This window comes from Salmo salar, chromosome ssa12 (genome assembly GCF_905237065.1).
Source record: "Salmo salar chromosome ssa12, Ssal_v3.1, whole genome shotgun sequence".
In the NCBI taxonomy this organism is placed as follows: domain Eukaryota; kingdom Metazoa; phylum Chordata; class Actinopteri; order Salmoniformes; family Salmonidae; genus Salmo; species Salmo salar.
Window position 1 is genome coordinate 47,641,815 of NC_059453.1, and position 26,053 is coordinate 47,667,867.

At 41.4% G+C, this 26,053-nt stretch overlaps 1 protein-coding gene across 2 annotated transcripts; it reads right to left on the reverse strand.

The window, feature by feature from the left end:
• Positions 1-50: 50 nt before the first annotated feature.
• Positions 51-25,454, reverse strand: LOC106565246 (cilia- and flagella-associated protein 100). Of its 2 annotated transcripts, XM_014132141.2 has the most exons (16): positions 25,338-25,454; positions 24,683-24,709; positions 23,486-23,560; positions 20,082-20,179; positions 19,334-19,526; positions 9,170-9,237; positions 8,596-8,759; positions 8,428-8,508; positions 6,894-7,090; positions 6,501-6,597; positions 6,253-6,295; positions 3,699-3,853; positions 2,062-2,197; positions 1,604-1,806; positions 1,148-1,241; positions 51-652 (listed from the first exon to the last, which is right to left on the reverse strand). In XM_014132141.2, exons 1-16 carry the CDS (start codon positions 25,387-25,389, stop codon positions 539-541), a joined length of 1,797 nt encoding a protein of 598 aa, XP_013987616.2. In that variant the 5' UTR covers positions 25,390-25,454; the 3' UTR covers positions 51-538. The 2 variants fall into 2 exon arrangements, with proteins under 2 accessions (XP_013987616.2, XP_013987617.2); XM_014132142.2 differs by lacking the exon at positions 23,486-23,560.
• Positions 25,455-26,053: the final 599 nt, after the last annotated feature.

Consider the following 26,053-nt stretch of genomic DNA (forward strand, 5'->3'; position numbering starts at 1 on the left):
TGGGGTTATATCGGTTCACATTGCCTGCACCAAAAAGGCAAGAGCAGACCTTTTTATTGTGAAATGTTTATTCATTTGTTCATCACATGCATGCAGTCAGTCCATCTAACTGCTATTCAGATATGATCAGGTAAAGAAGCACAATAGATTATCAATAATATAACGGATAAGAAATGTCATAAACAATCTGGTATGGCAAAATATTGTAGATCTGGTAACACAAAATAATCAGTTTATAAAATGTGTGTGGAGAGTACTGTCCACCTGCCCTAGAAAGCTCTCCACCAAAACAAAGTCCACATGCTCCCCACTGAGTCAATATAAACAACCACCCAGTACCAAAGAAGTAGGACCTATCCCATCATGTGACATCACCAGCGTCCAATGGAGACGTTTGAAAAGTCTTACTTATACCTGTCATATCCAATTATTGGTCAGTATTTACAGTGAGTCAGTCACAGCCCCACAATAGGCCAAAACATTAAATGAGTTCTGGTCAGTAATGGCATAGGGGCTGTGTTGTGACTGACTCTGCCCTTTAGGTGAAGAAGTAAAGCTGCTCCTCTTTCTCCTTGTCTGAGATGTCATACACCTGGCTGGTCTTCAGCTTGCCGGCAGGGGGCTGTGATCTGGCCATCAGTTTCTTGCCAGTCTGGAGAAAAAGGCCTAAGGGTTAGCATCGTCAAATAAAGAGAACACAATGGTATGGTTTCTGTAGTACAATTAATTATATGACATGAACTCTAGATATTTATCAAACGTCATGCTTATTCTCCATTTCTACCGTATATTATAATAGAACAGTCCCCCAGGTAACTAAACCAATGGCTTAGGGCTGCATTCAATCCATATCGTGGAAGTATTGCAGAAGATCCACGGTATAGCTCGATTGAAATTTGAAGGCAATGTTCCTGCGTTCACGGTAAAATCTGCATATGTCGGCTCAATCAGAAATTACCTTACTTTTTTTCATGCGGATCTTCTGTGATACAGACTGAATCCAGCCCTTAGTTACGCAATGTAATCTGGGTTGTAGGCGTCTAATGAAAATGTCATGTTTCACACAGATTTTCTGGCAGAACTTTGGTCATAACTTTTGCCTGTAGGATTGTAATGGTGTGGTGTTGAGGCAGATTGTGTGACTGACTGTTTTCTTGAAGTCGGCCTGGGCTCTCTCCAGGGCCCTCTTCAGCCTCTCCTCCTGGTGCTGCTTCGCCTGATGCATCTTCTCATCACGCAGCCTAGGGAAAGGAAGCAAAGGATCATGGGCGGGAAAGGAGGAGAAGGGTCGATTAATTTAATCTAAACGGCTAAATCTCCAGTCTAGTTGTCAACTTCACAGATGTGCTTTAAACTGAAAGAAACTCAGCTCTGGCACCCAGCTACCACATGGAACACAAATTAGAATGGGGCCCAAGTCAAATTGCTGCCTATGACACCAGCACAGACCTCAGTAGTTCCTTCCCCTATGCATCAACCAACCATGTGCACTAGGCAGAGCCTAAAGCTTAGATCCTTAAGACTTAGAGGTTGAAATGGAATGGGGCCAACCTGACTAGCCTATATGATGGTCCTACGAGGCTGTGTTCCAACTCTCCCCTACCTGAGCCTCCTTTCCTTCTCCTTGGTCCTCTCGGCCATCAGCAGCCGCTCCTTGGGGATCATCTCCACGTTCTCCAGCAGCTCGCCCAGGCGGCTCTCGATAACCGTCAGCATCTGCAGCGTGCTCAGGTTGGCCTCTGTGTCGCCCACACAGCTCCGGTACACCTCCTCCACCTTAGCGCCCAGGGAGTCCAACATAACCTCCTACAGTGGAGCAACAAAGGTGAGAGAGAAAGATCTATATGATCTAAGGCCAATGACTGGCTCACTACTGATATTAGCATGTCCTCTGTATAACCGTCAGTGTGAGCTGTCCCATTTCCCACTGAGTAGAAGTGTCAGTAGGCACAGATCTAGGATTTTCTTACCTTCCCCAAATCCTAACATCGACCATTAGGGACAGACAGACTCTAAACTGACTTTAGATCACTGTCTCAAGGGCAGTCTTCTCTCTCCTACCTGGTCGGCGGATTTGTACTTCCCAAAGTTGAAGAGGCGGGCCCTCAGCTCCAGCTCGGCAGCCCGGTCCCTCTCCCTCTGGATGGTGTGGGTCATGATGTCTATCTGCTGGGTCAGCTGGACGGTTTCCAGCTCCCTACAGAGAGGGGGGAGGGATGGAGAGAAGAATGGCGCACAGCCGCGCACACACATAGAAACGAATGCAGGTGAGGAAAGAGAGAAAAGGAACTATGAAGGGTACTCATGACATAAAACATCCTAGCACTTGTCAATGTCAGTCAAAATAATTTACTTTCTACAATAACTTAGAATTTTTATAGATAATATGCTATTCTAAACATTTTGCCATGAGGCAGAGAGAAAATGTTACTGTTTTAAAGCAAATTTCACACAATTCTACACATATTGCCATGGGCCAGAGGTAAACTTTTGCAATTTTATAGCTAATCTCATGCTATTCTACACATTTTGCAATGAGGCTGAGAGAATTTTGCATTTTTAAAGCTAATTTCCTGCAATTCTACACATATTTGCCCTTTTTGTTGGAGCATCTGCCAAGTGCCTAAACAGGCTACAATATTTCCAAAACTGTGCTGCACGTGTCCTCACCCACACCTCCCCCGTGAGCACATCATTCCATTGCTGTTCAACCTCCACCGTTCAACCTCCACTACAAAATCCTGGTTCACACCTACCAAGCTCTGAAAAACTCTGGACCAAAGTACCTGTCTGACCTCATTCTACCCTTCGCTTCTCCAGGTCCGTCTCCCTTCAGCAGCCCTTCAGCAGACTATAAACTATGGGTGACAGGGCTTTCAGTTACGTGGCTCTGTGGCTATGGAACACACTTCCAGACACTATTAGGACTGCAGAGTCTCTGTCCTCATTTAAGGCACAGCTCATGACCGTGCTGTTCAGTAAAGCTTTCTAGGACCTCTGCTAATTCTGTTCTCATGTCCTCCGGACCTGACCACACCTGCAGAAAGCTTTGATTGTTGTCTGTGTTCCTTGTTTTGGATTGTTTTTATTATCATTTATTAATTTTGTATTATTATTATTTATCTTTTCGCCTCTGGTCTGAGAAAAACACTTTACAAATTAAATGAATTATTAATAAAATTATATTGCTATTCTACCCATTTTGCAATGAGGCTGAGAGAATTTTGTATTTTTAAAGCTAATCTCCTGCAATTCTACACATTTTGTCATGGAGCAGAGAGGAAAATGTGCAGTTTTATAACTAATCTCATGCTATTTTACACATTTTGCAATGATGCTGAGATAATTTCGAATTTTAAAACTAATTTCCTGCTATTCTAAAAATTTTGCCATGAGGCTGCGAGAACATTTAGCTGTTTTACAGCTAATTTCCTGTAATTCTAAACATTTTTTCATATTCTATCTGGAGATCCTATTACATTACTAGAAGGGCTATGACATAAACCCTCGAAGTTTCCGAATGTAGTGAAAATGGCAGCCATATTGGTCAGAGAGAAATCCAAACCAGTATAACTGGAATGAGAGGCAAAATCCAGTGGTCCGAGCCACTGTGGGAATCTCTACATTCACTTCCATCTGTGGTGCTCACTTCACTCTCTATCTACCTCTGACCTCTAACCCCAGAAGGTCTTACTTACATCTTCTTTCTTGTATGGTCCATGACCTTACTGAACACCTCCAGGGCCTCCTCCGTCTCCCTGGAGTTCTGGATCAGAGAGAGGTTCTGCTCCTCCAGCTCTGAAAGCAACTCCAGGAGCTGCCTGGGGTCCGTGAAATACAGCTCTGGGTGTTCCTACAGGGGGCGACAAACACCACACAGATAAGCATAGGGACATACGGAGAATCTCAATAGCATTTCCTTGATTCATCGCGTCATCTCTCCTCACCTCCTTATTTATTTATTTATTTTTATTTCACCTTTATTTAACCAGGTAGGCAAGTTGAGAACAAGTTCTCATTTACAATTGTGACCTGGCCAAGATAAAGCAAAGCAGTTCGACACATACAACAACACAGAGTTACACATGGAGTAAAACAAACATACAGTCAATAATACAGTAGAAAAATAAGTCTATATACAATGTGAGCAAATGAGGTGAGATAAGGGAGGTAAAGGCAAAAAAAGGCCATGGTGGCAAAGTAAATACAATATAGCAAGTAAAACACTGGAATGGTAGATTTGCAGTGGAAGAAAGTGCAAAGTAGAAATAGAAATAATGGCGTGCAAAGGAGCTAAATAAATAAATAAATACAGTAGGGGAAGAGGTAGTTGTTTAGGCTAAATTATAGATGGGCTACGTACAGGTGCAGTGATCTGTGAGCTCCTCTGACAGCTGGTGTTTAAAGCTAGTGAGGGAGATAAGTGTTTCCAGTTTCAGAGATTTTTGTAATTCGTTACAGTCATTGGCAGCAGAGAACTGGAAGGAGAGGCGGCCAAAGTAGGAATTGGCTTTGGGGGTGACCAGAGAGATATACCTGCTGGAGCGCGTGCTACAGGTGGGTGCTGCAATGGTGACCAGTAAGCTGAGATAAGGGGGGACTTTACCTAGCAGGGTCTTGTAGATGACCTGGAGCCAGTGGGTTTGTCGACGAGTATGAAGCGAGGGCCAGCCAATGAGAGCGTACAGTGGTGGTGGGTAGTATATGGGGCTTTGGTGACAAAACGGATGGCACTGTGATAGACTCCATCCAATTTATTGAGTAGGGTATTGGAGGCTATTTTGTAAATGACATCGCCGAAGTCGAGGATCGGTAGGATGGTCAGTTTTACGAGGGTATGTTTGGCAGCATGAGTGATGGATGCTTTGTTGCGGAATAGGAAGCCAATTCTAGATTTAACTTTGGATTGGAGATGTTTGATGTGAGTCTGGAAGGAGAGTTTACAGTCTAACCAGACACCTAGGTATTTGTAGTTGTCCACATATTCTAAGTCAGAACCGTCCAGAGTAGTGATGCTGGATGGGCGGACAGGTGCAGGCAGCGATCGGTTGAAGAGCATGCATTTAGTTTTACTTCTATTTAAGAGCAGTTGGAGGCCACGGAAGGAGAGTTGTATGGCATTGAAGCTCGTCTTCTCAAAACCCATTGGATTAGAAGGTCAGAGGGGTGAGTTTTGAGAATTAGGCGAGGAGAGTGGACGTGAGGAATCGAGGAAACGCAATTGAGATTCTCCCATAGACTTCTTCCAGGGCAAATTGAAAAGTAGGCGTACATTTATAAAAATGTACAGGGAAAGATATCCTTTAGCAGGAAGCTAGGTTGCCTGGATGGACTAGTGGGGATGAAGTTCAACATAATCAGATTTTGGTTGGTTTTCCCAGATTAATCCTAGTCATGGGGCTCGTTTAAGTGGTAAGGCTGAAGCAACCGACTGCAGACGAAAGTCGAGGAGTGAAGTCGGGGGAGGTGCATCTGCGACAGCCGAAAGTCGGACACAAATCAAATCAAATTTCTCACATGCGCCCGAATACAACAACAAACCTGTGGTTTTTCAACAGCAAGGCTCAGTGCAACATGGCAGTGTTGCCATTGTTTATACAAGCTTTTCTTTGTAATGTCGAAATAAACATGTCTCCAACCTCCATATTACACACTCACGAACTGTAAATATATGTGTGTACATTGAACTATCAATTAGTGATTGAGAGACCCAAATATCACATTAATTTGTACATATCCACTGTATACATGAATCGCGGCAAAGTTGGTTTTGGTTTCAGTCACGTGTTTGGTCACGTTGCATGGATCAAACAAAAACACTCTAATGATTGGTTGACAGTAGAGCCTCCCACAATCCACACCATTGGTGAAGAGCAACTGCAGAAACTTGCAGTTGACTGCAGTCAAAGCTTCATGAGTTCATGCAGTCGTTGTGTAGGCGCAAGTCGAAAATGTTTATTCCCATAATGCAACACACTTTGGAAGGCGGCGACCAACGACGGTCAAAAGTGATCTGCTCGAACGCGCCCTTGGAGTAAAGGTATTTTAGTAGAGACTGATCCATTAAGCATACTTGTTAGGCCTGAGCTTAATCTGTGTCCGGAAAATCGGCCACAGACATTTTAAGTCATATTCAGCCTGTATTCACTTTTTATTTAAACGTTTCATTTATTCAATTCTGGTGTCAGTTTATGGATGGCTAAAATTTGCCAGAATGCAGTGTAATTCTTATCTTCGAAAGTTGAAACTAACCTCATATTCAGAGCTGTCGGTCTCCAGTTCTGCCACGGGACTCCTGAAAAGACAGGAACTCAGCACAAAAATGTGCCAAAATTATAGCATATAACATGGTCATATTCAAACCCACTTCCGCCAATGGGTGACTCACATAGATACCCTGAGGCCCACTGTTGTACTCGTGATTTGTGACACACACACACACACACACACACACACACACACACACACACACACACACACACACACACACACACACTCACGGTTTGTCACTCTGGCCTATCGACTGTCTAGAGGGGGCCCTGGCATCCCGGAGAGTGGGCAGCTCTCGACTCGCAAAGGACGCCCTGCTTTCCACACCTGTGTGCGTGTGTGTGTGTGTGTGTGTGTGTGTGTGTGTGTGTGTGTGTGTGTGTGTGTGTGTGTGTGTGTGTGTGTGTGTGTGTGTGTGTGTGTGCGCGCACGCACGTGTGTGTAAGTGAGAGAGGGAGAGACAGAAAACGGAGATTAAAAAAGGGGCGCTTTAGTATAGACACAAAATAGCATCAAATGCAACCGCCCATCACCATTTTACAGGCCACTACATCACAGTACTGAAGTCAAATGTTTATGCAACAATACATAACAAAACACTAAAAAAGAAGACATACTAGTACCTCTTTTCGGAGTGGCCCTCTCGTCTTTGTCTTTCTCTTTGGACTTGTCCTTGGTGGCAGACTTGGTGGCAGACTTGGCTTTGGGGGTCTTACCCTTGGCCCTCTGTGCCTCTTGCCACTCTGGAGGGGACAGCTTGAAGAGGAACTCCTTGTACATGGTGTACTCCTTTATGATGTCCTCAAACTTAGAGATATCACTGCAGGAGAAGAGCATGCACGCACACACACAAACAAACGCATGAACACGCACACACACACACACACACACACACACACACACACACACACACACACACACACACACACACACACACACACACACACGTCTTTGACTACCGTTCAAAAGTTTGGGGTCACTTAGAAATGTCCTTGTTTTTGAAAGAAAAGTACATTTTTTGTCCATTAAAATAACATCAAATTGATCAGAAATACAGTGTGGACTTTGTTAATGTTGTAAAGGACTATTGTACCTGGAAATGGCTGATTTTTAATGGAATATCTACATAGGCGTACAGAGGCCCATTATCAGCAACCATCTCTCCTGTGTTCCAATGGCACGTTGTGTTAGCTAATCCAAGTTTATCATTTTAAAAGGCTAATTGATCATTAGAAAACCGTTTTGCAATTATGTTAGCACAGCTGAAAACTGTTGTCCTGATTAAAGAAGCAATACAACTGGCCTTCTTTAGACTTTTGAGTATTGAGTTGAGTATCTGGAGCATCAGCATTTGTGGGTTCGATTACAGGCTCAAAATGACTAGAAACAAAGAACTTTCTTCTGAAACGTATCAGTCTATTCTTGTTCTGAGAAATGAAGGCTATTCCATGCGAGAAATGGCCCCGATGCACAACTGAGCAAGAGGACAAGTACATTAGAGTGTCTAGTTTGAGAAACAGATGCCTGTTTCTCAAACTGGCAGCTTCATTAAGTAGTACCCGCAAAACACCAGTCTCAGCATCAACAGTGAAGAGCCGACACCAGGATGCTGGCCTTCTAGGCAGCAAGAAAAGAAAAAGTAATATCTTAGACTGGCCAATAAAAATAAAAGATTAAGATGGGCAAAAGAACACAGACACTGGACAGAGGAACTCTGCCTAGGCCAGCATCCCAGGCCAGCATCCCAGAGTCGCCTCTTCACAGGGTTTTCTAATGATCAATTAGCCTTTTAAAATGCTAAACTTGGATTAGCTAACACAACGTGCCATTGGAACACAGGAGTGATGGTTGCTGATAATGGGCTTCTGTACGCCTATGTAGATAGTCCATAAAAAATCAGCTACACAGTGTCTACACTGTATTTCTGATCAATTCTATGTTATTTTAATGGACATAAAATGTGCCTTTCTTTCAAAAACAAGGACATTTCTAAGTGACCCCAAACCTTTGAACGGTAGTGTACATGATATGTAACCTTTCTGACTTTTTCACTTGCATCAAGCATTGACTATAGTTTATTTACGCCAATAGTTAAAATATTATACTGAGGCGGGAGGCCATGGCCATCCTAGCTGTAATGCTCTGTGTACTACGCACCTCTTAATCGTCACCATCCTAGTCGTGAGCCTCTTGATCTCAGTCACCTTCTCCAGTTTCACTTTGGTCTCTAACTCAGCACTGTGCAAAATGGAGACACCATGTGATTTTATGAAGTGGAAGAGGAACATAGATTGTACATATATCAACCATATTGTTAGTTATTACACTTTGATGGCCTCCACAGAGTTCTTGTCATTCTCTTTGAGGAACTCGTCGAACATAATGGCGTCGTCCTCCAGGAACCGCTCGGCGCGCATCAGCTTCCTCTCCTCGCCGGCCGCCATTTTCTCCAGCTGCTCGATCTCTTCACGCTTCACAGCCAAGGAGTACTGGGAGAGAGGGGGAGAGAGATGAGGGAGATAGGGATGGGGAGAGAGAGATGGGGGGATTAGGGATGAGAAGGGACAGGTAGCGTTGGAGGATGGATGGATGGATGGATGGACGGACAGGAGAGAGAAAGATTGAGGGCGGAAAGAAGGGAGATGTCAAGAGGTGGGAAATGCCAGCAACTTGAGGGAGGTGGAGAAGCTTGTATTGACTGTACCTGCACACAGGCTACTCCTCACTAGTGGGAACCACTAAAGACGATGAATACATAACAATACATTTACTTTTAATTCAATGATCAAGCATTTCTATATCGTATAAAGAACGAATATCTGTGGACACATTCCAGTTGTCATAAAGAACATAACATGATCACCCAGGCAGTTTTTATGGACCGTCGTTCCCTTCTTACCTCCAGCAGAAACATCTCCCTTTTCTTTGTGATAAACTCATTCATGCTCTCTTTGTCAATATTGCGATCTGAGGAGAAACAGTATGGTTGGTTACACACACATATACATTCATGCCACACACACATCACAACTGCTGATAACAGACTCTGCTAAATACTGCACAATTTAAACACTTGCCCCCCAATCCCCCTTTCCCCAATACACGTGTAAATATTGGACTATACATTGTGCCTTCCTGTATTATACTTTCGCTAAAATGTTTATTCTACTGAGTCATTTACTTTATGTTCACATTCTTATATTGTATTATTTCTTATTGTTGTTGTACTGTCAAGAAGGAACCTGCAAGTAAGAATTTGGTTGGACGGTGTATACAGATGTCGGATCTTAGTTTGACCAATTTCATCGCAGGAGGAATTTAATCCTGCAGCAGGAGGACGTGAATGAATACTGAATATTTAGAATTGGCGCTAGGGGGCAGCTGGAAGCAGTCTTTGTAGGCTATGTAATGCAGTGCCATACCTACCATAAGTTGGGTATAAATACAGCATCTTCAGTTCCAACAGCCCCGAACCCAACTCATTGGAATGACCCAACTAGGGTTGAATGGCAGGAACCCAGTTACCAAGATTTACTGGGATTTGCCACCCAAAACCACTCCCTTTTCAAGGGAAAAATAACTGTGAGAAAACTGTAAATTCTAATTGATTATTTATATGAACAGCATGGCATGAAATGGAACTGTTAAATTATACAGTGGCAAGAAAAAGTATGTGAACCCTTTGGAATTACCTGTATTTCTGCATAAATTAGTCATAAAATTTGATCTGATCTTCAAAGATGAAGTCACAACAATAGACAAACATAGTGTGCTTAAACTAATAACCCACAAATGATTGTATTATTCTTGTCTATATTGAATACATAATTTAAAAATTCACAGTGTAGGTTGGGAAAAGTATGTGAACCCCTAGGCTAATGACTTTTCCAAAAGCTAATTGGGAGTCAGGAGTCAGCTAACCTGGAGTCCAATCAATGAGACGAGATTGGAGATGTTGGTTAGAGCTGCCTTGCCCTATAAAAAAACACTCACAAAATTTGAGTTTGCTATTCACAAGAAGCATTGCCTGATGTGAACCATGCCTCGAACAAAAGAGATCTCAGAAAACCTAAGATTAAGAATTGTTGACTTGCATAAAGCAAGGGTTACAAATGTATCTCTAAAAGTCTTGATGTTCATCAGTCCATGGAAAGACAAATTGTCTATAAATGGAGAAAGTTCACCACTGTTGCTACTCTCCCTAGGTGTGGCCGTCCTGCAAAGATGACTGCAAGAGCACAGTGCAGAATGCTCAATGAGGTTAAGAAGAATCCTAGAGTGTCAGCTAAAGACTTACAGAAATCTCTGGAACATGGTAACATCTCTGTTAACGAGACTACAATACGTACAACACGAAACAAGAATGGTGTTCATGGCAGGACACCACAGAAGAAGCCACTGCTGTCCAAAAAAACCCATTGCTGCATGTCTGAAGTTTGCAAAAGAGCACCTGGATGTTCCACAGTGCTTCTGGCAAAATATTCAGTGGACAGATTAAACTAAAGTTGAGTTGTTTGGAAGAAACACACTACACTATGTGTGGAGAAAAAAAGGCACAGCACACCAACATCAAAACCTCATCCCAACTGTAAAGTATGGTGGAGGGAGCATCATGGTTTGGGGCTGCTTTGCTGCCTTAGGGCCTGGACAGCTTGCTATCATCGACGGAAAAATGTATTCCCAAGTTTATCAAGACATTTTGCAGGAGAATGTTAGGCTATCTGTCTGCCAATTGAAGCTCAATAGAAGTTGGGTGATGCAACAGGACAACGACCCAAAACACAGAAGTAAATCAACAAAGGATGGCTTCAACAGAAGAAAATACGCCTTCTGGAGTGGCCCTGTCAGAGTCCTGACCTCAACCCAATTGAGATGCTGTGGCATGACCTCAAGAGCGGTTCACACCAAACATCCTAAGAATATTGCTGAACTGAAACAGTTTTGTAAAAATAAATGGTTAAATATTCCTCCTGACCTTTGTGCAGGTCTGATCCGCAACTACAGAAAACGTTTGGTTGAGTTTATTGCTGCCACAGGAGGTTCAACTAGTTATTAAATGCAAAGGTTCACATACTTTTTCCACCCTACACTGTGAATGTTTACACGGTGTGTTCAATAAAGACATGAAATTGTATACTTGTTTGTGTGTTATTAGCTTAAGCAGACAGTGTTTGTCCAGTGTTGTGACAGATGAAGATCAGATCAAAATCCAGGTAATTCCAAAGGGTTCAAATACTTTCTTGCCACTGTATGCAATGTCTAAATCTGGTTTCTCTACGGCGCCTGCATGATGAATCATCAACGCTCAAGGTGGGGACAGACAGCCCATCTCAGAATGGAGCGCAGTTCACAATGCATGTAGACCTGTCATAACTTTTATTCTTGGAACAGGTAGGCCTGCATTTGCTGCAGCATAGTCTATGCTACAGTAAAATAAAGCCTGAATGCGCATCTAATTTACCCATCTCCATCTGGCTTTCAGGGGTCACCAAAAGTGTTTGTTGTAAAGATATATATTTTTTTAATTGCAGCTGCGGAGTTTTACAACAGCCTATCACTCCAATATCGTTGCTTTAAATCAGTGCACATGCGAGCACTTTCTTCATCAACTCCATTCAAATTGCAACCAAAATAGATAATCCTGTTCTATACTGATCAAATATATAAACGCAACATGTAAAGTGTTGGTCCCATGTTTCATGAGCTGAAATAACAGATCCCAGAAATGTTTCATACACACAAAAATTGTATATCTCTCAAATGTTGTGCACACATTTGTTTACATCCCTGTTAGTGAGCATTTTTCCTTTGCCAAGAAAATTCATCCGCCTGACAGATGTGGCATATCAAGAAGCTGATTAAACAGCATGAACATTACAGAGGTGTACCTTGCCACAAATGTTTTAAGTTTTGAGGGAGCGTGCAATTAGCAAGCTGACTGCAGTAATGTCCACAAGAGCTGTTGCCAGAGAATTTAATGTTAATTTCTTTAACATAAGCCGCCTCCAACGTTGTTTTAGAGAATTTGGTAGTATGTTCAACAGGCCTCACAACCGTAGACCACTTGTAACCACGCTTTCCCAGGACGTCCACATCCGGCTTCTTCACCTGCGGGATCGTCTGAGACCAGACACCCGGACAGCTGATGAAACTGTGGGATTGCACAACCGAATAATTTCTGCACAAACTGTACGAAACGTTCTCAGGGAAGCTCATCTGCGTGCTCGTCGGCCTCACCAGGGACTTGACCTGACTGCACTTCACTGTCGTAACCAATTTCAATGGGCAAATGCTCACCTACGATGGCCACTGGCACACTGGAGAAGTGTTCTCTTCACGGATGAATCAGTATGACATTGTGTGGGCGAGCGGTTTGTTGATGTCAACTTTGTGAACAGAGTGCCCCCTCGTGCCGGTGGGGTTATGGTATGGGCAGGCAGAAGCTACGGACAACGAACACAATTGCATTTTATCAACGGCAATTTGAATGCACAGATATACCATGACGAGATCCTGAGGCCCATTGTGGTGCCATTCATCCGCAACCATCATGGCGGCCCCATGTCGCAAGGATCTGTGCACAATTCCTTGAAGCTGAAAATGTCCCAGTTCTTCCATGAGCTGCATACTCCAGACATGTCACCCATTGAATATGTTTGGGATGCTCTGGATCGACGTGTATGATACCTCGTTCCAGTTCACATCAATGTCCTCAGGCCACAATCAACAGCCTGATCAACTCAATGTGAAGGAGATGTCTTGCTACATGAGGTAAATAGTGGTCACACCAGACACTAACTGGTTTTATGATCCACGCCCCTACCTTTTTTTAAGGCATTTGTGACCAACAGATGCACATCTGTATTCCCAGTCATGTGACATCCATAAATTAGGTCCTAATGAATGTATTTCAATTGACTGATTTCCTTAGTAACTTAGTAACAGTAACTCAGTAAAATATTTGAAATTGTTGCATGTTGAGTTTATATTTTTGTTCAATATAGATTGATATATAGCCCTATGTATAGATGTCCTAGCATACCTCTTTCAGATAATATATTCAATGCAGAATTAGCCTTATATTTAGCTAATTAATGATGGGTTATCCATAATAAGCTTCTAACCTATTGCCTCTGTCTGTTGCGCAATACGCATGCACATGTGCTCCGCTGGCCTCTCCTTAAAAAAATGTGCCTCAGCTCTTGGAATCCCATGCAGGAAAAGCTAGACTAGAATAGCTTGCTGGTCATTCTTTTTTTTAAAGATTTCTTATACCAATAGACTATTCGAAGAGGAACCTAAGCTGTTGTTTGCTGAATGTTAAATACAGCAACCAATAGAACTCACAGGTAGTTTTAAAGAGCGAAGGCTATAGCAGTTATTTATTCAGACCCATAACCATTCAATCTTCGTGAAGAGAAGTGAAAGCCTTCTGCATCTAATTCTAGTCCTATATTATTCAAGGATGACATTAGAATGATGAAGATAAGGACAATGAAACTTGTTTCCTTTACCTGTTGAAAGCGAGGAAGGAATGAAGCAACAATAGAGAGAGAAAGAGGACGTAGGCTAATAACATTAGGGGAAATAATATGTAAGGTATATATGCATTAGCCTACTAATTATACAAATAGGCCCTATTATATTTCTAAATTAAAATCAAATTCCCTAGCCTATACTTGTAACTTTGTAGGCTGCAATGTGCTGCACCAGAATCACGTTCTCTCCCTGCTTTATCATGGTTTGAACAATGTGCAAAATTCCAGTCCATATAATACAGTATAATACAAAACAGTAAAGTAATACAGTTCACACTCAAAAAGATTAGTCTACTGGAGCTAGTTTCATTTATTTCCCCAAGAGAGCATATAGCTAAATAAATCGATGGGCTTTTATGTTTTTCTGTCGTACGTAATGTGCAGTAGCCTATTTGTATTTGTATTTATTATGGATCCCCATTAGCTGCTGCCAAGGCAGCAGCTACTCCTCCTGGGGTCCAGCAAAATTAAGGCAGTTTATACATTACAATACATTTACAGATTTCACAACACACTGTGTGCCCTCAGGCCCCTACCACATATCTACAGTACTAATTCCATGTGTGTGTGTGTGTGTGTGTGTGTGTGTGTGTGTGTGTGTGTGTGTGTGTGTGTGTGTGTGTGTGTGTGTGTGTGTGTGTGTGTGTGTGTGTGTGTGTGTGTGTGTGTGTGTGTGTGTGTGTGTATGCATGTGTGTGTGCCTATGTTTGTGTTGCTTCACAGTCCCCGCTGTTCCATAAGATGTATTTTTATCTGTTTTTTAAATCTAATTTTACTGCTTGCATCAGTTACTTGATGTGGAATAGAGTTCCATGTAGTCATGGCTCTATGTAGTACTGTGCGCCTCCCGTAGTCTGTTCTGGACTTGGGGATTGTAAAGAGACCTCTTGTGGCATGTCTTGTGGGGTATGCATGGGTGTCCAAGCTGTGTGCCAGTAGTTTAGACAGACAGCTTGGTGCATTCAACATGTCAATACCTCTCATAAATACAAGTAGTGATGAAATCACTTTGAGCCAGGAGAGATTGACATGCATATTATTAATATTAGCTCTCTGTGTACATCCAAGGGCCAGCCATGCTGCACTGTTCTGAGCCAATTACAATTTTCCTAAGTCCTTTTTGGTGGCACCTTTACCACACGACTGAACAGTAGTCAAATTGCGACAAAACTAGGGTCTGTAGGAGCTGCCTTGTTGATAGTGTTGTTAAGAAGGCAGAGCAGTGCTTTATTATGGACATACTTCTCCCCATCTTAGTGTAAGGCTCGGGCGTAGTGGAGGAGGTAACAGACACAGGAAGCAGCGAGAAGGGTTATAGCTTTTAATGCTCGAAAAGCAAAACACCTGCCAACCCAACATGCGAACTTAGCGCACACAAAATGAAAGTGCCCCAAACACAGGGGACAAAATACAGTGAGCGCAACACGATGCACTAGCGCAAAATACAGACAGCGCTTACCCAAGCAACACACAAAGGAAACAATACCGCACAAAGAGCAGGCGGGCCAGCTAGCTCATATAGCCCCGCTAATCAACCAAACTACAGACAGGTGCAAACAATAACAGAAAGGGGGAAAACAAAAAAGGAATCATTGGCAACCAATAGGCCGGTGACGACGACCGCCGAGCGCCACCCGAACAGGAGGGGGCGCCACCTTCGGTGGGAGTCGTGACACTTAGCTACTATTGTATCAATATGTTTTGACCATGACAGTTTACAATCGAGGGTTACTCCAAGCAGTTTAGTCATCTCAACTTGAGCAATTTCCACATTATTTATTACAAGATTTAGTTGAGGTTTAGGGTTAAGTGAATGTTTTGTCCCAAATACAATGCTTTTAGTTTTGGAATTATTTAGGGCTAACCTATTCCTTGCCACCCACTCTGAAACTAACTGCAACTCTTTGTTAAGTGTTGCAGTCATTTGAGTCGCTGTAGTAGCTGACCTGTATAGTGTTGAGTCATCCGCAAACATAGACACTCTGGCTTTACTCAAAGTCGTGTCGTTAGTAAAAAAAAAAAGCAAGGGGCATAAACTGCTACCCTGGGGAATTCCTGATTCTACCTGGATTTTATTTGAGAGGCTTCCATTAAAGATTACCCTCTGTGTCATTTGTGTAGGTGCTGTGCTTGTTGAGTGTCCTTCCCTATAAGCGTGTTGAAAGTCTGTTGTCAATTTGTTTACTGTGAAATAGCATTGCATCTGGTCAAACAAGTATTCAGACCCCTTGACTTTTACCATATTTTGTTACGTTACAGCCTTATTCTAAAATTGATTATATGTTTTTTCCTCATCAATCTACACACAATACCCTATTATAACAAAGCAAAAACAGGGTTTTAGAAATGTTTGCAAATTTATTACAAATAAAAAAATGTATTCAGACCCTTTGGTATGAGACTCGAAATTGAGCTCAGGTGCATCCTGTTTCCATTGATCATCCTTGAGATGTTTCTACAACTTGATTGGAGCACCTGTGGTAAATTCAATTGATTCAACATGATTTGGCAAACACCTGTTTAAATAAGGTTCCACAGTTGACAGTGCACATCAGAGAAGAAACCAAGCCATGTGGTCGAAGGAATGAGGTTAAAGGAATTTTCCGTAGAGCCACCGGACTACTACTCCACCAATTAGGCATTAATGGCAGAGTGGCCAGACGGAAGCCACTCCTCAGGAGGCAACAGCGCCCCTTTAACCTCAGGAGGCTGAAGAAATTTGGCTTGTCACCTAAAACCCTCACAAACTTTTACAGATGCACAATCGAGAGCATCCTGTCGGGCTGTATCACTGCCTGGTACCACCTTTTCTAGACTGCAGGTCCGCTGGGGCGTATATTCAAGCAAGCAATAGGCAGAATAAATCATTTGTGGCCTCAGTGCCTGTGTGGTCCAGTGGCTACAGCCGCGTACCCCGCCACACATTATGTCAGAGCTGACATGGGATTGAATCCGTCCCACTGCCCTTTGACTCCCCCTCCCCTATCTTCCCTGTATTTCCAACACTTGTTTATCTCTTCAATCAAAGCAAAATAATTATGACAGGAGTGAGACTGCCCTATTCCTTAAAAATATATTTAAGAAATAATAATAATAGGCTTGTATAAAATAATGATAATACGGTATAATGACGATCTAGGCTAGGCCTTATAATAGGACATTTAGCAGTGGGAGGATTTTAACATTAACACATGGGTGCGGCAAAGTGCCAGATTCTTGAATGATAATGACCGAAACATTGTTGCATGAGACAGGGTTGGTGCAAATTGCAGGAGTGGGGATGGTGAAATCAGCTGTTCAACAAGTTGTCAATCAACTGATGGCCCAAATCAGCTCATCAACTCAGTCAGGGAAACACAAACAGTAGCCTATTAACGGTTTTTACACCTTTTCATTATGTGACAATGGATGCCTAACGTGTAGCCTACAGAATGTATTGTTGGAATATAATCAAATAACAAGGGGCCTATTGCAAACATTGATGGCACTAGATTATCGCCAGCTGATGTCTCATTAAACCATCAATAAATTCTAAATTCATCCGCACAGCTGATCTAAATTGCAACCATTAGTGGTCACCTGATTATCATTCCCTATCAGATGTCATCGTTACCTTAGTCCTGCTTGCAACCAAAGTCTTTCAAGATATGTTCGCCCTCTGGTTGGTATTGTCATCGGAACAACTTTTTGAACAGACTAAGGGCGATTGGTATTTGACAAGCATTCCATACAATTGAAATAAAGTATTTCCTCGCTCACCACGGCAAATCTACTGTGGCAATTTACCAGACACTTTGTATGACTGGAAACTAATGTTGGTGTAGCCTACTGTTCTTATTTGATTATTTCCTATTTATGATATCTATTAAATACAACTGTCTATAAAAGTGTCTGGTATGGTAATTTCTTATCAAAATTGGGTAAAATATCGGAAATGTGTAACTAAATCAAGTTAATGGGGAGATTGAGTTATTTGTGCCAGGAGGGCATAGGCCAGAATTGAAAACCTTGCCAACACAGTAAGCCTACATGTGCGCGCTGAAAGAAGCAGCCCTAACCACTAGACCATCCCAGACCACAATTGAGCTACATTTTGACAGTTGATTGGCAACATTAGGATCGCTAGAACTCCTAAGCTGTCCTCTTTTTTGATAACATATACTGTAGAGCTAAATAAAATAATCGGCTTTCACGCGCCATTGTGCTCCATTCCGTAGGCTACCTCATTATTCTCAATTTCATCTTGTCTTTACAGCTGATATATATAGGCCTATGCGTGCAATTACTTTTGATCGGCTACAGTAGGCTATTGTTTAGGTGTAGCCTACTGTACAGCTGCATTTCAGATACCTTTGACACTTGTATGTCATAGCCTAGTGGAGACAAATATATAGCTTGTGTTAATAAGCTATATAAAACGACAGTTGTTGATGTGTATGGCTGAATGTTGCAGTAATAGGACCAAGGCCTAGCATTTGAGCGAGAGAGAGGATGATTTTGATAGCAAGCCCTGATCCCAATGACTCAACTGCCCCCGCATGGAGAGAAAGAGAACTGCTCATTTTGATGCAGTAGGGAAAAGATTGATCATGGACTCTGTTCCACATAGCGGTTGTTTTGGTGGTGTCGGAGGCGGAACTGTGTTAGGGCTGTCAAATCCACAAGTGGCTCCCGGGCATTATACCTAAAACTGACATTGCCATTGGCTGCACAAGTCACATTAACAGAAATCCCATGCAGAGGAGTCACATTAACAGAAATCCCATGCGAAGGAGTCACATTAACAGATATATCATGCAGAGGAGTCACATTAACAGAAATCTTATGCAGAGGAGTCACATTAACAGAAATCCCATGCAGAGGAGTCACATTATCAGAAATCTTATGCAGAGGAGTCACATTAACAGAAATCCCATGTAGAGGAGTCACAATAACAGAAATCCCATGCATCCTTGTTTACAAATTTGAACACTGGAATGTGAGATTAGGATGATAGAAAATCCTCCTTATTTTGTTTAATGATTTTTTAATTTGAGTGTAATTATTTCTATATAGGCTATACTTTCTCGCTCTGAACTTCTAACAAGAGTGGGGCGGGCGTGGCTTCGTGACAATGATCGCAAGAGCAGCTGCTCAACGATTTGATGGCTCCAACTGCAGTTCCACCTCTGACACTGCCAAAACATCTGCTATGCGGGTGTCGCCGGGTTAACACTTGATCTGATTGAATCTAGGCCCAAGTTAAGATCTGTCATCTGTACCACCAACTTGAAATAGCATGGCATTGTCAAACGATGGGCCTGAGGTTAGGTATAAAGGCAGAGGCAAATAAAAAGTATTGTTTTGCAGTCAGTGCACTGGATTGACCATAATAATTATTTCAGTTGTGTCAATGACTCCAGTGCAAGCCTAAGGCCTTTGTGTTAAGCATAGACTATACAGTATGCGTGTGTATAGACCTAAAGTGTGTGTCATAACATGTCAATTATGGTGAGGCAACATGGTGTGTGTTGGTGTGTGTGCACCTTTGATCATGGCCACCCTCCAGGCAGGGGTGTTTTGTTGCTGGGCCAGGCTGCTCTCCTCCCCTCCTGGCTGGGCTGTGTCCTCCTCCAGCCCCTCTCTCAGCTCCCTGAGGAGGTCACCCTGCTTGGCCTTCATACGGCCCGCATAGGTCACCTTCTCATGGACCCGCAAACTCAACTGGCTCTGCAGCTCCTGGAAAGAAAATAGGTGCATGATTTGACATGATGTTGGACAGATACCAGTTGGATAGAGGTAACTAAAAAGTAACTATATCTGTAATGCATTGAATAAAACATGATTTTGGCTGGGATTCAAACAAAGGCCAGGATTCAATCCGATCATGGGTTATAGCAGAGAGGAAGAGACGAAGCGAGAGGTTTCAGTTTCGCCAAAATCTGTCCAAAATAAGACCACTTATTTTGGACCAAGCTTGTCACCTGCCTTCCTGCCTTTGGGACAACTACTCCTATTGTTAGGGCGAAGATATGAGCATCTCGCCATTAAATACAGATCTCTGGTTATAGGCATTGTAGCTTTAAAAGGCAATGTTACCGCATTCGCGGAGATCCCATTCACGGCAAACACTGCATATGTCGGCTCAATCGGAAATTGCCTTTAAAAAACGCAATGCCAGATATGATCAGATTGAATCCTGGCCAAAGTTGCATTGTCAACAATTGTATTTAATCTATAATAATGACTCTAAAATATTTATTGTCACACACACGTGCACACACACATACACACCAGTTTCCTGCGCTCCTTTTCCTTGTTCCTGATCAGAAATATGTTGCTGTTGTCAAGCACTTTAAAAGGGTTCACCCCAGGCATCTGTTTACATACATCTTCACACATAACAATAAAGAACAGGGACAAATGTCAGAAGAAGAGTAGCCCATATACAACTGTGGCTTGCATTTAAACCAGTACCAGTAAATTGACATCTCAAAAACAGCATGCATGCACCAACACAATACCAAGAATAAACTAGTAGGGGAGAGTGGGGTAAGTTGAGCCAAAGGAGTAAAGGCGTCAGCATGCTTCAGTTCAGTTGGCACCTAGCCGAACTCGGCTAGCCAAACGGAACGAGTGTGCTCCCATACTCCATTAAAAGACCTTCGCTTGAAAATTCTAAAAAGCAGCAATAGTCCATTTTGAAATGTCGTAGCCAGTATACACTTCCTCAAAATATTCAGAATGAATCCAAGATAACTCAAGAAATGTTGAAGTTTTTGCCGAGATCTTATTTGCGCAATTTCACATCTAACTAAGATGTTTGGTGAAGTAATTCTTAATGAAAAAATATACATGAAAATAAGTCGTCGTTGAATGATAACAAAGACTTTATTGAAGAATCCCTAATGTTGACCAATCACCGACTAAGGGAAGGAGACTTCGGCTCCGAACTTTGGCTCACCTCCAGAAAAAATGTTGTGTGCCTGAACAGCTGAAAAAACAGTCACTGAAGTCCAAAACGAACAAAAACGTCACAAAATGTCATCATAATATATACACAAACTCTTCCGAACTGTTTCGGCTAGGAAGCATGCGTTTACGAGACCATACACAAAATGAATAATTTGTCCAAATATTTAGGAAGAGCTCATAATTTCATGGAGTCTGCAAAGGAAGAAACCATATAGAAAAAGTGGTACGCAAGTTAGGTACATAAAACAGTTTTTCACCAAGTCAATTTAATTTATTGTGTTACAGGTTTCATAATGCTGGGATTTAACCTCTTACATCTAGACGTTCCGCTAGCGGAACACCTGCTCCAATATCCAATGATAGGCGTGGCGCGAATTACAAATTCCTCAAAAATACAAAAACTTCAATTTTTCAAACATATGACTATTTCACAGCATTTTAAAGACTCTCCTTTATCTAACCACACTGTCCGATTTCAAAAAGGCTTTACAGCGAAAGCAAAACATTAGATTATGTCAGCAGAGTACCAAGCCAGAAATAATCAGACACCCATTTTTCTAGCTAGCATATAATGTCACAAAAACCCAGAAGACAGCTAAATGCAGCACTAACCTTTGATGATCTTCATCAGATGACACACCTAGGACATTATGTTATATAATACATGCATGTTTTGTTCAATCAAGTTCATATTTATATCAAAAAACAGCTTTTTACATTAGCATGTGACGTTCAGAACTAGCATACCCCCCGCAAACTTCTGGGGAATTTACTAACAATTTACTAAATTACTCACAATAAACGTTCACAAAAAGCATAACAATTATTTTAAGAATTATAGATACAGAACTCCTCTATGCACTCGATATGTCCGATTTTAAAATAGCTTTTTGGTGAAAGCACATTTTGCAATATTCTAAGTACATAGCCCAGCCATCACGGGCTAGCTATTTAGACACCCGGCAAGTTTAGCCTTCACCAAAATCAGATTTACTATTATAAAAGTTTGATTACCTTTTGTTGTCTTCGTCAGAATGCACTCCCAGGACTTCTACTTCAATAACAAATGTTGGTTTGGTCCAAAATAATCCATCGTTATATCCGAATAGCGGCGTTTTGTTCGTGCTTCCCAGACACTATCCGAAATGGTAAATCAGGGTCGCGCGCATGGCTCAATTCGTGACAAAAAAATTCGAAATATTCCATTACCGTACTTCGAAGCATGTCAACCGCTGTTTAAAATCAATTTTTATGCAATTTATCTCGTAAAAAAGCGATAATATTCCGACCGGGAATCTCCTTTTCGGCAAACAGAGGAAAAATCACAAAGACGGGGGCGGCCAGGGCACGCGCCTAAGCCCACAGTCCCTTGATCGGCCACTTGACAAAGGCGATAATGTGTTTCAGCCTGGGGCTGGGATGACGACATTCAGGTTTTTCCCGGGCTCTGAGCGCCCATGGAAGACGTAGGAAGTGTCACGTTAGAGCAGAGATCCTTTGTAAAAGATAGAGATGGCAAAGAAGTTCAAGAAATGGTCAGACAGGCCACTTCCTGTAAAGGAATCTCTCAGGTTTTGACCTGCCATTTGAGTTCTGTTATACTCACAGACACCATTCAAACAGTTTTAGAAACTTTGGAGTGTTTTCTATCCAAAGCCAATAATTATATGCATATTCTAGTTACTGGGCAGGAGTAGTAACCAGATTAAATCGGGTACGTTTTTTATCCAGCTGTGAAAATACTGCCCCCTAGCCATAACAGGCTAAACCAAAGTACTGTATATAATTTTAAGATTGTTCAATACATCAGTTGGAGTCTCTATAAGCTTCAATAGGTGGTCCTAAACCTAGCATGAAAGTGCATCCTTGTAGCTGTGTGGGCTAATATAGTTCAAATGTTTGCCTTGGGGTAAGTTGAGTCAATGACAAATTGAGCGAATTGAAGTGTTTTATTCCCAGGTGTAATGCAAGGCATTATCGCTGGGATATGATGTAACAACAGGGCCTGACCTATGGTAAAAGTGTTTTCAAAAAGTAAAAAGTGTTTGTTGTGTTAAAAGACCCTTCAAATTAAATAGAAAAATTGATTGTGATTGTGTTTAATTGTATTTGGGAAATAAAGATAGACATGGTTTTAAAAAGGTAGTGGCAATATTTCATTCAGTACAGGAATTTGTAGGCGGCTTAACTGACCCTGTCCCGCAGCTCAACTTTCCCCATAACCGGCTATGTTTTTAAAACTGTAATGTTTACATGAATTCTGAGTATTTCATCCTGAAATATACGTAGACGTCTTTGTTAGAAACAATACTATATCTCCCTTGGCAGAGTGATGCTGAACGTAAAAAATGTCTCAATGTACCCCACTCTCCCCTACTACTATTTTACTGTCTTTGTGTACCTAGGATGGTGTCATACATTTCAGAACCTGTTGATTGAACTGTTGATTACATTTTCTATACAGTTTTTATTTAATTATTTTATCTACAGTAGTTTATAACAGGTTAACCCTAGACTGGAATGAAGTGGGATTAGAGGGATGTCATAAGAGTCAAATGACTAAGTGAGATGAACGAAATGGAATTGGAACAGGATTTTTCCATGACTTCTTCCTAGTCTATTTTATGACAGAATCATTCAAGGGGTAACCTCAAAGTGAATCATCATCAATGTTACAAGTAATGCTAACCAGTTAGTTAGATGATATGTACAATAGCTACTACCTGTAGATATCACTGACTTGGTGGTACTCGCCGACTGGGCAACTATCATGGGACCTGACAGCATGTTTGGTCCTCCTGTCGAATAGAATCACATACAAAATATAGAAAATCAAAACTAGAATTCACACCCAGTAGAAACAGTAGGATTACTATTTGTACAGTAGCCTAGTCTTGCATGGCGAGCCTTCAAAAAACTTGTCTCATTCACCATGGGAGAGTGGGGGTAAATTGAGCAAAAGGAGTTGAGCAATCCTTGTTTCTAAGAAACCATAAACAAAATGAATTGTTTGACCAAATGTTTAGGAAGAGGTTATAATTTCATTGAGTCTGTGAAGGAAGAAACTACATTGACAAAGTGATAAGAAAGTTAGGTCCATAAAACTGATTTTCACCAAGTAAAATTAATCTATTATGTTAAGAGGTTTCATGATGCTTGTATCTAAACCAAAGTAGATAATTTGAAGATTTCTCTAGACATCAGTTGGGGTCTCTATAAGCTTCAAAATGAGGTCCTAAACCTAGCATGAAAGTGCATCCTTGTAGCTGTGTGGGCTAATATAGTAAAAATGTTTGGATTGGGGTAAGTTGACCTAATTGTTGAGCCAATGGCAAGATGCGCGAATTGAAGTGTTTTCTTCCCAGGTGTAACGCAAGGCATTATTGCTGGGATATGAGGTAACAACCAGGCCTGGTCTATGTTAAAAGTGTTTTGTTTTTTAAGTACAGTGTTTGTTAGGTGTTAAGCCTGTGTTAAAAGATGCTTAAAATTATTAAAAGACAAAAAAGTTATTGTGATAGTGTTGAATTGTGTTTGGGAAATAAAGATAGACATAGTTTTAAAAAGGTGGTGTTAATATTTCATTTAGTACAAAAATGTGTAGGCGGCTTAACTTACCCTGTCCCGTGGCTCAATTTACCCCATATCCGGGGTAAGTTGTGCCAAGAGACCACTTTTTTTGGACAAGATCTGTTTTCAAAACGTTCATGTTTACATGAATTCTGATTATTTCCAGGGATACACAACATCCTGAAATATATGTAGATATCTTTGTTAGAAAGAATAGTATATATCACTGGACGGAGTGATGTTGAAAGTAAAAAATGGCTCAATTTACCCCACTCTCCCCTATGTGTTTAGTAAAAGCCATTGTACAGTATCAGTGTGTCAAGATTAAGACTTATATGACTGATACTTACTGTGTCTTGATGTTGGTGACAGCATCCCTAGAGTAGGAAGTGAATGCAAGTTACCACAATTAGGGTTGCTAAGACTGATAAATAGGGGACAGGATTTTTCACACATTGCATGCCAACTATAGGTCAATCGAATACCCAGGGTATTCACAATGGTGAATGTGGTAACAAGTTAATTCTCTAAATGGTGAGTAACATCATAGGCTATTTTCTGTCCACATTCTGTGTAAGACATGTCTATAGTTTTGCCTAGTTGTTTTCATCAAGTGAATGTTACAATAATGTTTCATTTAAAACGGGCCTAAAGACCTTTCTCTTTAATAGGAAGGATTTCTGTTAATAGCTGTGCTCCTTGGTATCTATCCTTGTCCTTTGTAGCGTCAGCTGTGTTCTTTGTGTCAGTTGCCCTGTCAATTTGTTTTCTATTTGGTTTTAATTTTATGCACTTTGAGATGATTCTGTATAATGAAAAGCGCTTCACAAATGTAATAAATGATTCTTATTATGTATGTGTCCAAAAGTTTATCAACAATGTTGCCCAAAAATCTAAAAATGGAGCCAAATTGGCTTGTTATAACTTACAAAATATTTTACAACCAACTTGATCTACTATTATGTCAAAGTAAAATACGGTTTTGTTTTGAACATCTTTCCTTACCTTCAGTTAGATGCATCCCTTTATGGTGTATTCTGCTGAAACACTTTGTCATATGAACATTTTGAGAGTGTTCTGCCCTTTTTCTTCGGAACTCGATTGTCCTAAGTTTGCGTTCTGTTGCCGTGGTAACATTATTGTTCAGAAGGTTCTATTTTCTTACCACTCGATGACGCTGTTTCCCAACATTCTACTCAGTCGTCAAACGCTTTTGTTCTATGCTACTGCACTTTAGAAAACTGTCAGGGAATTTTGGAGTTAGATTGCTTAGCATCAAATTGCCCGGGAGGTCTCATTTGTTTACATTGGGCACGGAAGAATACTTGATAGGTTATTATAGCACAACTGACCATTTTGGGTATGAGCCAGACCATTACCGGTAATTCTATGATATTTGTACGCGTATTTGCATAGTCCATGTGCACCTCTATATAGGCAAAACAAATTCTAAATTCAAATTTGTGAGAGTTAGAGGGTTGATATTGAGGAGTTATTTATGTTTTTCTCATGTGTCCAGCGACGGTCAACAGTTTCTCAAACTAAAGGTCTCTGCCAGTTGATCTGCTGCCCACAGCTTGTACCCTAAAGAGGATTTGTGCAATCCCCTCCTACACCTCACTTGATTGACACCCTGTGTACTGAAATGTCCTGGCTAACTCAGGATACTGTAGAGCGCGTTGTGATAATACTCAGATTATGCTAGCATATCGATTTGTCTC

What these genes read in the sequence shown, in the direction of transcription:
- LOC106565246 (XM_014132141.2), bottom strand. Translation starts at nt 25,389, where the DNA reads ATGACAAAGTGTTTCAGCAGAATACACCATAAAGGGATGCATCTAACT. An exon ending in CAAGTCAGTGATATCTACAG is followed by an intron (nt 20,180 to 23,485) that starts GTAGTAGCTATT and finishes TTATGTGTGAAG; the next exon opens with ATGTATGTAAACAGATGCCT. An exon ending in AGTACAAATCCGCCGACCAG is followed by an intron (nt 1,807 to 2,061) that starts GTAGGAGAGAGA and finishes GCTCCACTGTAG; the next exon opens with GAGGTTATGTTGGACTCCCT.